The sequence below is a fragment of the Nyctereutes procyonoides genome, unplaced genomic scaffold (assembly GCF_905146905.1).
Source record: "Nyctereutes procyonoides isolate TBG_1078 unplaced genomic scaffold, NYPRO_anot_genome, whole genome shotgun sequence".
Taxonomy (NCBI): Eukaryota; Metazoa; Chordata; class Mammalia; order Carnivora; family Canidae; genus Nyctereutes; species Nyctereutes procyonoides.
Window position 1 is genome coordinate 27751642 of NW_026575044.1, and position 13618 is coordinate 27765259.

General features: G+C 38.9%; 1 protein-coding gene across 6 annotated transcripts in view; it reads right to left on the reverse strand.

Moving 5' to 3' along the window:
* The window catches only part of MAPRE2 (microtubule associated protein RP/EB family member 2), a 153966-nt gene that overhangs the window by 60358 nt on the left and 79990 nt on the right, over positions 1-13618 (reverse strand). For all 6 annotated transcript variants that reach the window (XM_055324167.1, XM_055324166.1, XM_055324164.1 and 3 more), the window contains one exon: positions 4239-4366. In XM_055324167.1, coding sequence (XP_055180142.1) covers positions 4239-4366 — 128 coding nt within the window. The remainder of the gene's footprint in view (positions 1-4238; positions 4367-13618) is intronic.

Below are 13618 nucleotides of genomic sequence, written 5' to 3' on the forward strand. Positions count from 1 at the left end.
AGTGCCCACCTGACATCCAATTTGTATCTGCATGTGTAATAAGTCCGCGGTTTGCTTGTCCTGTGGAGTGGTTGGGAAGGAGAAAGGCCAGTCTGCGCTAGGCTTTGGAGGGATGGGAGAGCCAGTGATCTCGAGCTTGTTGGCCAAGCCCAGGCAGTGACTCAGCAGCAGACCCAGTGGCTTTGCTGCTTAGATCCCAAGTAGGCAGGAGAGGATGGGGACACAGAAAAACAGATGCCAAAAGTTTCAAAGAATATTTGGTGTGTTAGAATAGGGGACGAGGGGTACAGAGGAAAAAGGAAAGGTATATTTCTTCCACCCCCATCAAATTCCTCTTTCCATTTCTTTCCGTTCCTCTCCATATGATCTGCTACCTTTTCTGTCATCTCTAACATGGTATCTCAAGTTGTTAAAGCTGTTTGGTATGGATTTTTAGCACCATGCTGCCCATCCTCCATCTTGAGTACCTTATAGTCACTGGTTTGAGCTGGTACTGAAGTAAACATGCAGTATCTCACCCCACAAAGAGCACTGGCAATTTTACCAGCACTTAAACTAGAAACAATTATTTTGAAGCTGAATCAATCTGGCATTTTATGTGATTCAATCCCTGTTCAATTATGGGAAATCCACAGTATTATTCATTTTTATTCCCCCCCCCCATTCATTTTTAAAACAGATTTGGGTGAGCAGTACAGTATCCTGCTATTATAGGCAGTGTTCACATCCACCGATACACTGCTTTCTATTTATAAAGCCCAATCTCTCACCTGAAAGGTAAAGGTTGCTTTTCACAGAAATGAATGCAAACTGAAAGTGCCTATGATTCTATGACCCATATTTACTGTTCAAAGGAAATTTTCATAAGGTTACATCCTTGGGATAAAATAACAGGAAAGAAGAGTCATTTTCATTGTTTTTGCAACTTACTGCAATCTATCTCCGAGTCAGGCCTTCTCACACTACCTCTCTTTTAAAGAGCTTTTAAAATGTTTGTATATAGATGAATGTTCTATAAAGGCAAAGAATTCTGAAGAAAAAGGAAGACAAATGTGAAAACAGTAGTGTAACTTCTCTATGAGCTAAAGAAAAGCTGATGTTACTTTTAGTATCAGCTGGGGGGAGATCTCTTAGCAGGAAATAAAGAAATAGAAAATAATGTAAATGGGGAAAAATGCCACAGGGGAACTGCCAGAATTAAAGCATAAGACTTTAGCAAAAAGAAATAATGGTATTGAATAAGGAAAAAGATCAGTTTAAATACGTGAAGTTATTTTGTGTATTTTCCCACAGCATACTTTTTTTTTCCCACAGCATACTTAAAATACAATCACACACAATAAACTGAAGTAATTGAAATAGAGGTTGAAGAAAAAAATATTTTTTTTGAAGAAAAAAATATTATCCAAGAATTTGACTACTTAGAAGCCGGAGAAATCACTTAAGTCACCATTATTTGTTCTTATCCTAAAAGCACTGTCCTAGCTGCTTTAAATGTCTTCTAGAACAATGAAGGGTATAAATAAATAAACTCATAAATAAATAACTAGAAAGATAGCATCTTCCTGCTAAATGCCATTGCTGAAGAGAAGAGTCACAGACTAAATTATGAATGAGGAAACTGTGCCCAATAGGTTTTGGATATTCTTACTTCATTTTTAGTGGTTTGGGGTTTCTCTAAAATGCACTGCAAGCTCTTGGCCACAGCACAAAAGTACCTGGGGTGCTTGTTAAAATACAGATTTTAGGCTTCATATCCAGAGACTCTGATTTAGAAAGTCAAGGATCCTAAGAATCTGCATTTTTAAGCAGCCCCATAGGAGATTATAAATGCATATGGTCCACAGTTTGAGGAAACTACTGCCTAAAATTAAAGACCTGTCTTTGTACTACACAGATTAACATGATTTAGGCCAAAAACCATGTTAATCTCTATACAATAGTTTTTTGAGCAAAAAACTGTTTCAGAGCAGAAAGGAACCTTTAAATCTATTTTTCTGAATCATCAACCTCGTAACCATAGGTAGCCTGTGAGTTATTTTAACACAAACTATCTGTTCAGTAGTGATCAAAATGGTTTCTACAGGTTTCATCAAACCACGCTTGATAGCAACATAGCTACAGATGGTTGTAAAATTATACCAATGCTTTAAGATAACTGTACAAGAATATTTCACAAATGTAGCTTAAAATTTTGCTGAATTTGCCTTATTAGACATGTGAAAGATCTGCAAAGAAAAAAAAATATATAACTTCAACATTTATTACATCTATTACTACTTTATCTTAAAAAATCCTAATTGCCTTCCATTGCTTTTGCTAGCACAAACCCTCTATGCTTATTACAGAGAAAGCTGTTCATGGGCTCCTTTACCACTGTACTCCTTCCTTCTCATCTCATTTCTTTTCTTTTCTTTTTTCTTTTTCTCCCACGATCCCCCGTGTCTCATCTCTTTTCTTGATAACCAATCCCCATTCCCCTTATCCACATGTGCATACACCCACTTTGAGAGTAAGATCCACATTTCTGTCTTTGCCCCTAGCAGTTGCAAACTGATTTTCATTCCTCCCGAAATGCACATTTCTGAGGGAACAGAATATATCAGGCACTGTGGAAAAGTGGAACTACAAACAATTACGGTATTGAGGGGATATGCGCTATTAACAAAGGAATTGCTAACAGAAAGCTCTGGGTTTGTTTTTTTTTTATTTTTGTTTTTGTTTTTTTAACTCCCAGCAGATTAAAAGTAAAATACTGGAGTGCTCTAGAATGCACAGCAAGAACAGTTCCATAAAATAGGGCTGGGTAGAGATATGCAGTTGAATGAGATAAAACAACAGGCGCTGTTTCTCATAGTCATTGCTGGAGTTATGTCAATAGGCCAATGATATAGACCTTGCTAATCATCACGGTCTAAGCCAGCTTTTCTTTAGCTTGTGCTCAAGGGCAAAGAACTGGTTGGTGAGCTTCCATTATTGACCTCACAAATCACAGGACTTAGGTTTGTGGCCTGGGCACAAGGAGGGTGAGTGAGGTAATGCCTTGGTTCTAGCCAACCTCACCGTGTTCCTCGGGAGACAAATCATCCTGAGAGAAGAGGTGTCAATAGTAACGGAAGTCTGTCCTCTAAGAGTCTATTCTCAAAACTTCACCAGACAAAGGAGAATATAGTCACTTATGGGCACTGGACTCAGGCTTATCTGAGGGGGGCTGCTGGGGGCTTTCCAAATTCTGACTTCATGAAATCTCTTTATGCATGATCCCCTGGGAACGACCAGAGAAAGTTGTCCCACTGTACCGACACCACTGCAGCAGCTCAATCTGCCAAGTCTCTTGTAGCTGTCATGTCTTGTGGAATTTAACATGAACACATTTCAGGAATATTTTCCAATACCATTTCCATGTCAGAACCAGAGAAGAAATCTCTTACCTATAAGCTCACAAGAAGAAAACACTTCCTATATCCAAAGGAAGACAGTTTCTCTGATAAATACTCTAAGAATGAATTACTTTACCAGTGGCATGTTTTTATAACATGCTCTTACTTTATCACTGAAGTCAAATCATTTAAAAAAAAAAACTCAATATGCATTCCTTGCAGATCTACCAGGCATGGTGCCACTGTAGGCATCTGACCAAGAATAAGACCCAGTCCTGTCCTCAAGGACTTCTGGTGCCTTCAAGGGAGTGGGAATTGGACCTTCTAACACAGCATGGTTCAGTGCTACTTTGGAAGAGTGGGCACAGTGTCTTGGGAGATCTGGGAAACTCTTTAGAGGGGTGACAACAGAGTTGAATTTTTAAGTGTGAATGAGATTTGGACACAAATGAAAAGAAGAAAGACCTTCTCAGCAAAGATAGCATGAAAAAAAGTTATGGGATCCAAAAAGGTAGTCTGTAGGGAACAAGGAGCATTTTGTAGGAGTAAGGCATGGGGGTATGAGAAGAGATGGAGAAATTGAGGAGACAGGATGCAGCAAAAACAGAAAGAACTTTATCAACCGTGAAAAAGAATGAATTTTCTCCTGTAGGAAGGTTTTTTTTTCTTTAAGAAGGGGGTGCAGTGATGCCCATGATCACATTCTTTAATTATACCTAAGTCTTCCCCCTTTAATCATGTATCAATACTGATGAATATTTTTCCTAAGATGTATCATCTGTAGTTCATAAAATAACATTCAACAAGATAAGCAGTAAACATTTAAGTAGACACATAGTTAAAAAAAGAATCTGTTACCTGAACAAAGCTGTTCCACTTTTGTGTAGTTTAAAGATACTATGTCATTAACCCATGCGATGATGTCATGTCTGCTCATAGTTTCTTGGGTTATCGAGGTAGAATACACATTGACCGCCATTCCCCAACTAGAAAAAGACAAACAAGGAAAATATTAACTCCAAAACATAAAAGATCCTATTCAAGGTCAGGATCCTTGGCAGAACTCTAAGGGATGGAAAAAGTCTGCTTTGGTTGAGCCTTTTTTCTCTTCTCTCTTCCACATATTTGCTAAGATACATTTAAATTTCATGTATGCACGCAGTACTACATCTCCCTCCGCTGGACTCCAATGCTTTTAAGGTTCTGAGATAACCTATTTTCTCACATTAACTTCATCTCACTGTCATCTGTAAATCTATGTGTGGTATTAAAAAGTTATCAGGTCTATAACAGCATGCACTGGAGTTACCCTTCATCTTTGTATGTAATTTTATCATACTTTCGTTACTTGCCAACAGTGCCCCTTGCGTAGTCTTCTTTGGAGATGTAAATGGGACCTCTGCTGTATCCAGTTGCAAAGGCTAGAAACACCAAGTCCATTCTTGCCTCCTTGGTATCCCTCACCACCACATCTGATGAATAGTAAATTCTATTGGGTCTACCTTCAAAGCATTTTCAAACTTTGGTCAATGCTCACCTGGTGCTATGCAGTAGTCTTTTCCTGGGTCTTCCAATGCACACTCTTGCCCCCCACCACGTATTCTCAACCCAGCAGCCAGAGTGATTCTACTGACAAAATCCAGATGCTTTCCCTCCTTAGTTTAAAATCCTCCAATGGTTACTCAGCTTACAGTACAATCCAAAGTTCTTTTTTTTAAATTTTAATTTATTTATGATAGTCACACACACACACACACACACAGAGAGAGAGAGAGAGAGAGAGAGAGAGAGAGAGAGAGAGGCAGAGACACAGGCAGAGGGAGAAGCAGGCTCCATGCACCGGGAGCCCGATGTGGGATTCGATCCCAGGTCTCCAGGATCGCGCCCTGGGCCAAAGGCAGGCGCCAAACTGCTGCGCCACCCAGGGATCCCACAATCCAAAGTTCTTACCAAGGTTTAGCAGGCCTCATATATTCTGACACCTTTCCTTACTACCCTTTACCTCACTCTACTCCATCAGGACAGCCTCCAGGTTGTTTCTTGAATTCTTCAAGCTCACTTGCTCTTAAGGCCTTAGCACTGCTGTGGCTTCAACAAGGACCATTCCCCAGACAATTGTGAGGTGCATGCCCTTATCTGCTTCATCAAGGAGGCATCATCTTTATCTCCTATTCTTTTTCTCCTCATAGACCTAGGATAGAAGCTCCACGGGGGCAGGGATTTTTTTTTTCCATTTTATTCTTTGTATACACCTGGTGACTAGTTAAGTTCAGACACAGAGCAGGTTTTTAATACAAATGCTGAATGCAGCAATGTGCCCCCCAACCCCCTACTCACAGAAGGTAAGCAGGGCTGCAGGCAAACTATGTAAGCTACCAACTTTTAAAAATCAGTTTCGGAGAACATCCACTTTTGAAACAGGCTTCATGCAGGTTTCATAAGGAAAAAATCCTCACCTAGCATTCTTTAGCTCTAACAGCCTTGGACGAAGTCTTCACAAAAAAATAAATAAAAACATTTGAATAATCTGAGAGATATGTACTGCCTAAATGCACGAGTCTTCCCTTTAATTAATATATTTCTTCTGACCACTGCATGACACCTTTCCCCAACTTTTCATCAGGGTGATACATACAGAAAAAGTCTTGCTTAAAATATTTTTATCTATAGTTTTGTATAACTGGTTTCCCTTTTTCGAACAGACTTTTTTAGAGCTCTTCACAGCAAAATTTAATGTGAGTATGGAGTTTTCCCCATACCCTCTTCTCCCCACATACACAACCTCTGCCAGTATCCATACCCCACACCAGCTGGTACATCTGTCACAATCAATGAACCTACACTGATGCACTATCATAGCCCAAAGTCCGTAGTTCACATTAGGGTTCACTCTTGGTGTTGTACATTCTAGGAGTTGTCACAAACACATGATGGCATGTATCTACTACTGTAGTGTCATACAGAGCAGCTTCACTGCTCTAAAAATCCTCTCTGCTCTGCTAATTCATACCTTCCTCCCACCAATCCCTGGCAACCACAGATCTTTTTACGGTTTCCATAGTTCTGCCTTTCCCAGAATGCCATACAGTTGGAATCATATAGCACGTAGCCTTTTCAGATTGGCTTCTTTCACTTAGTAATGTGCATTTAAGGTTCCTCCATGTCTTTTCATGGCTTGATAGCTCATTTCTTTTTAGTACTGACTATTCCACTGTCTGAATGCACCACTCAGCTAATAAAGGACATCTTGGTTGCCTCCAAGTTTTGGCAATTATGAATAAGGCTGCTACAAACATCCATGTGCAGGTTATTGTGTGGATATGTTTTCAATTCATTTGGGTAAATACCAAAGAGGGATGTATGATAAGAGTAGGCTTAATTTTACAAGAAGTTACTAAACTGTCATGTCTATTCGAAGTGGCTGTACCCATTTTTGTATTCCTGCCAGCAATTAATGAATGAGAGTTTCTGTTGCTCCACATCCCCACCAGCATTTGATATTGTCAATGTTTTAGATTTTGGTCATTCTAACAGGTGTACACTGGGAGAAAAAAAAAATTAAACCTGGTTGAAACTGCAACTTTACTAATTCTATGCATATAATACTGAAATAAATCTTTAAAAAATTATGTACTTATTTATAAATACAACAGAGAGAAAACACAAGCAGGGGGAGGAGCAGAGGGACAAGAGCTCATGTAGATTCTCCACTGAGCACAGAGCTAGATATGGGACTCAATCTCATGAAGCTGAGATCATGACCTGAGCCAAAATCAAGAGCAAATGCTCAACCCACTGAACCACCCAGGTACCTTACTTGCATAATTTTATGTAAAATGTGTGTATCAATTTCTATTTTGAAAAACTGCATTTAAAAAAAGAAGAAAAAGAAAAATTGCGTTTATATAAAACTTACTTTGAAAGTTTTTCAATACATAAAAAACCAGTTGTGTTTACTTCTTGGCTTCAACTGTTATCGATATTGGCCAATCCTGTTCCATTTATACTAGTCAATAGTCTCTGCCCCAAATCCTCTCCATTCCCCAAGCCAGTTTATTTTGAAATAAGTGTCAAGCATTTTATCATTTTGCCTACAAGTATTTCAGTATCTGTCTCTGAAAGATAAGGCCATTAAAAAAACTCAAATAGCATTATCACACCTAAAAATTAAAAAAAAAAATAAGATTTTATTTATTTATTCATGAGAGACAGAGAGAGAGAGGCAGAGACATAGACAGAGGGAGAAACAGACTCCTCACAGGGAGCCCGATGTGGGACTTGACCCCGAGACTGGGATCACACCCTGAGCCAAAGGCAGATGTTCAACTGCTGAGCCACCCAGGCGTCCCAAAATAAAATTAGTTTTAAAAAAGATTTATTTGAGAGAGAGAGAGAGAGAGAGAGAGAGAGAGAGAGAGAGCAACAGCACAAGACCAGAGGGATGGAAAAGCAGACTCCCTACTGAACAGGGAGCCCAATGTGGGGCTTGATCCCAGAATGCTGGGATTGTGACCTGAGCCAAAGGCAGATGCTTAACCAACCAAGCCACCGAGGTGCCCCCCCAAATAATTTAATATCAAATATGCATTATAATGTCTTATATTTTTTTGTTTGAATCTGGAAAAATAAGGTTCATATACTGTGATTCTTTGATATGTACTATAAATTTCTTTTATCTATAGATTTCTTCTCCATTTCTAATATTTTCCTTGCAATCTTTTTTTTTTTTTACTATTGTTGAAGGAACTGAGTTCTTTTTTTTTTTAATATTTTATTTATTCATTCATGAGACACACAGAGAGAGAGAGAGATGGGCAGAGATACAGGCAGAGGGAGAAGCAGGCTCCATGCAAGGAGCCCGATGTGGGACTTGATCCTGGAACTCCAGGATCACACCCTGGGCCAAAGGCAGGTGCCAAACCGCTGAGCCACCCAGGGATCCCCTTGTACAGTTTCTACAATCTGGATTTTGGTCACTGCATCCCATTGGTGTGGTTTGACATATTCCTCTGTCCTTTCTGTTCCTATAAATAGGCCATTTGATCTACAGGCCAGATAGGATTCAAGTTCTAATTGGGGGTTTGGAGGCAGGACTACCTTGCAGCGTTTGAACTTCCATCAGGAGACACCTATGTCTGACTCCCTTTGGGATACTGTTAGCTGTTAATGGTATTTGTTTAGATCCACCAATTCTTTAGAGACTTTAGAGTCATATACTATAATTTATTTTGATTTATCACCTAGAATAATTCTACAAAGAGAAGTTTCCCTTCTGAGGTACTGGTAATATAACAAAGACAGGGCAGATGTCTGATTTGCTGTATTTACCATTTTTCAAAATAATGAGGTAGTTCTTTAATATTCTCCAAACATTACTAATGAGGTTATTCTTGAAGTATAATTATGAACTCATAGCAAGTATGTTTCAGTTCACATTTCAACCCACCACAGTTTATATCTCCACTGGGGGTAAGTTTGCAAGAACTTATTTAAGATGGTTTTTTAGTTCTTCTGACAAGGTCCCAGTAGTCTTTGATCACTTCTTTGCTTTCTGGTATGACAAAATATCCCAGGCCCAACTTGGACATTTCTTGCCTTACATGTAGAACCAGTTATTTCTCCAAGGGTTCCTTATTTGTTTAGTCACAAATGGTATTTAGAAATAAATATTTTTAAGCATGGCTATATAGGACAGAAAAATCTCATTTTATACAAAAACCTATATATTTAAAAAAGAGTTATGTTTGGAGTGCTTATTATGTCTATAACAATAAAAATCTGCTTTCTACCTACTGTGCTAAGTGAAGATTTTTAAAAAAGAGTTTATTTATTTGAGAGAGAAACACAGAGAGCATGAGGAGGGGAGAGGCAGAGGGAGAGAGAGAAGCAGGCTTCCCACTGAGCAGGGAGCCCGAGGTGGGGCTTGATCCCAGAACTTGGAGATCACTGAACTGAGCTGAAGGCAGGCACTTAACTGACTTAGCCACCCAGGTGTCCACAGATTTTTTTTTTATAAATGTAAAATAAATATCTATCTATCCCCAAAAGCACCCTCATCTCTAAAGTCTCTTCCCCTGAAGACCTGAAAACAAAACAACACAAAAACTCATGGTATTGGCATTTCAGATAATGGGACCACAGTTACTGCTTTTCTACACTTGTAAAGGTTTTTGAGTATCTGGTTAATAACATATGACTATGTAAATGTTATAAAAATCTTAGTAAAGATAATTCAAAATTTAGAACATTTTGAACTGCCTGCAGTAATTTTCATTTGCTGGCAAACTTTTGGCAGCTGATGTACTCTTCTGATGGTTTCTTCTTCAGGCAATACTGGAAAGAGTTTGCTCTACCATGTAATCTATCACTGCAAGATGAGGCTGCAAGGCCTAGAGTTGTGCTAGATGACATCCAGCCAAATTGGGATGAAATTTTTTTGTCTAGATGATTTGAAAACAACTAAACACAAAGCAGGAGAGATCCGATCAGGCCTGCGATTTAGAGAGATAATCCCTATAGAAGCGAGTAGAGATGTTCTGTGGTTTCCTAACAGAAGTGTAGACAAAGGAACAGGTGGGTCAGTTACAACTGCTTTTAAGAAATCCTTGAGAACAGGGAAGCTAGTCATTCATTGGCTGGAGGTTTTGCCAATCAATCACACTCTCCTCTGAGTCTTTACTGATAACATTTACCTAAGGTCAACACACTTTCCATATCTAAACCTACATTCAGCTCAAGAAGGCAGGTAAAGTACTATGTGCCTTGAAGGAGCTCATTACGTTAGGAAGACCATTATAAACGTTTAAATAGCACCTGATTTTTGCTTTAGAAAAACTCCAGTTAATTAGTTACTAGACTCACCACTCTAACCTCTACCACACCCCCTCTGTAACCAACACAGCTGCAGTTTCCAGAAACCCCAGCAATAAGAGCAACTTGCTTTAGGGGACCTGTGGGAAAACCAGAATGGAGGGCAGACCAAGATGAAGGTGAGTGAATAAAGGTTAGGAAGATTTTAAATTTTCTTTGCTTTTTCCCTCTCTTTTGTTAAGCTCTATACCCAACGTGAGGCTTGAACTCATGACCTCAAGACCATGCTCTACTGACAGAGCCAACCGGGTGCCTCTATTTTCTTATGTTTTCTTAAATAAAACGATAACACATTAAATAGATTTCCATACCTACACTTCATGCTAATAGCAATGGAACCAATACAGTTAATTTCTATTTACAATTTGTGCTGATTAGAATATTCTTATCAACCTTCCTCCAAATTTCCCAAGATACTTGCAGTTCATTGCGCTTTGTGGTTGTTTTTTGCTCCCTTTATTAGTATCCCATTCAAATGCACAATGCCTTCTGATTTTAAGAGAGAGTGCTGGGTCCAGGCCCTTTCTCTGCAGAAGGGCTGGTGCTCTTCCTTCTAGCAAGTCAGGTGGCCCCAAGGCACAAAAAGAGTTCTATTTCTGCTCTGCCTTTCATGCTTTTCTCTTCCTAATTCCTTCAATTCCCACTTTTTCTACAGATGCAACTTCAATACATTCGAGTCTAAAGTATTTAGGTGACTAAATAGTTCACAGAAGAAAATTGATCTTTTTCCAAATGTTAAACTCAAGGCTGGTAAAAGCATATTTAATCACCTTAGTTTGTTGTGGACACACTCTAAAATCCTAAGATTTCATTATAATTTCTTGGCTGTCAATCTAGATTACAATACAAAGGTAAAAGTACTAGCCCCTGCTTATTCAGAAATGTTTGGATAACACAAGGAATTTTTCTATTATTTTAAAGTGATTTCATGCTCCCATTTTGATCCTTGAAAGAATGTTGTGAGGAAGGCAGGGGAGGAATTATAGCCTTCCCTGACAAATGTGGATTCTTCATCTTCCTGAAGGTAGGGATTAAAATAATTCATATAAGACATTGATGAAAGAAACTGAAAAAGGCACCAATAAATGGAGAAATATTCTGTGATTATGTATTGGAAAAGTATTGTTAAGATGTCCATACTACCCAAAGCAATCTCAGCTTCAACGCAATTCCAATGGCATCTTTTTTATAGAACTAGAATATAAAAACTTGTATGGATCCACAGAAGACCCCAAAAAGCCAAAGCAATCTTGATAAATAAAGAAGAAAAATGCCAGAGGTCTCATGCCCCCTGCTTCTGAACTATATCGCAAAGCTATAATAATCAAAATAGTATGGTATTGGGGCAGCCCTGGTAGCTCAGTGTTTTAGCGCCGCCTTCAGCCCAGGGCCTGATCCGGGAGACCTGGGATCCAGTCCCGCGTCAGGCTCCCTGCATGGAGTCTGCTTCTCCCTCTGCCTGTGTCTCTGCGCCTCTCTCTCTGTGTGTGTGTCTCTCATGAATAAATAAATAAAATCTTTTAAAAAACCAGTATGGTATTGATATAAACATACATAAATCAATGGAAGAGAATAAAGAGCCCAGAAATAAACCCACACATACATGTATGATCAATTAGTTTGACAAAGGAGACAAGAATGTGCAATAGGGAAAAGACAGTCTTTTCTATAAATGGTGATGGGAAAACTGTGCAGCTACTTGCAAAAGAATGAAACTAGGCCAACATCTTACCTATACACAAAAATTAACTTAAAACGATTTATAGACTTGAATTTAAGATGTGAAGCCATAAAACTCCTAGAAAAAAAAAAACAGTCTTCATGTTTTTTCAGGTCTGACTCCAGAGACAAGGGCAACAGAAGCAAAGGTAACTAAGTGTAACTGTGGAAAATTAAAAAACTTCTGCGTGACAAAGCAAACCATCTACAAAATGAGAACTGGGAGAAGACATCTGCAAATTATATATCCAATAAGGGGTTAATATCTAAAATGTATCAAGAGCTCATACAACTCAGTCACAAAACTAATCCTATTAAAAAATGGACAGAGGATCTGAACACATTTTTCTCCCAAAACACAAAGACGACCAACAGGCATGTGAAAAGGTGTGCAATGTCATGAATCATCAGAGAAATGCAAATCAAAACCACAATGAGATATCACTGCATACCTCTTGGAAGGGCCGGCATCAAAAAGACAAAAACTAACAAGTGTTGGTGGGGATGTGGAGAAAAGGGATCCTCACAGCTGGTGGGAATGTAAATTGGTGCAGCCACCACGGAAAACAGTATGGAGTTCCTCAAAAAATTAAAAATAGAACTACCATATGATTCAGCAATTCCACTTCTGGATGTTTATCCAAAGAATACAAAAACACTAATTTGAAAAGATATACCCACCCCTATGTTCACTGCAGTATTATTTATAATAGCCAAGACATGGAAAACGATGTGCGCATAAATGATGGATAAAGATGATGTGACACACACACACACACAAAGCTACTCAGCCTTAAAAAGACAATCCTGGTATTTGTGACATGTGACAACATGGATGGACAATGAGAGTTTTACACTAAGTGAAGTCAGAAAGAGAAAGACAAATAGCACATGATTTTACTCACAAGTGGAATCTAAAAAAACAAAACCCAGACTCCTAGATAGAACATAGTGGCAATTGCCAGAGGGGAAAGGGAAAGGGGTCTGTGAAATGAGTGCAGGGAGATCAGGGGATACAAGTCTCCAGTTATAATTCTGGGTGATGTAATGTACAGCAGGGGGAATACAGTCAATAACCGTTGTATTAACTCTGTAAGGTGACAAAGTAAGTAGACTTCTTGGGATCAGTTCACCATGTATGTTAAATCACTGTTGTACACATGAACTAGTAGAATATACTGCACATCAACTATGCTTCAGTTAAGAAAATTTCAAAATACTAATGTTTTTTTAAAGACTTTTATTTTTTATTTATTTTATTTATTTATTTATTTTATTTATGATAGTCACAGAGAGAGAGAGAGAGAGAGGCAGAGACACAGGCAGAGGGAGAAGCAGGCTCCATGCACTGGGAGCCCGACGTGGGATTCGATCCTGGGTCTCCAGGATCGCGCCCTGGGCCAAAGGCAGGCGCCAAACCGCTGCGCCACCCAGGGATCCCAAAAATACTAATTTTTTAAAAAAGATTTTATTTTGAAGTAATCTCTACACCCACCATAAGGCTCAAACCCACAACCCCAAAATCGAGAGCCACACGCTCCACCAATTGTGCCAGCCAGGTGCCCCTTAATATACTAATTTTTAAGTTTACTCATTTCCAAAGACTCAGTCAAGAAAAATTAATGGCTAAGAAAGGTAAGTAATTCCAA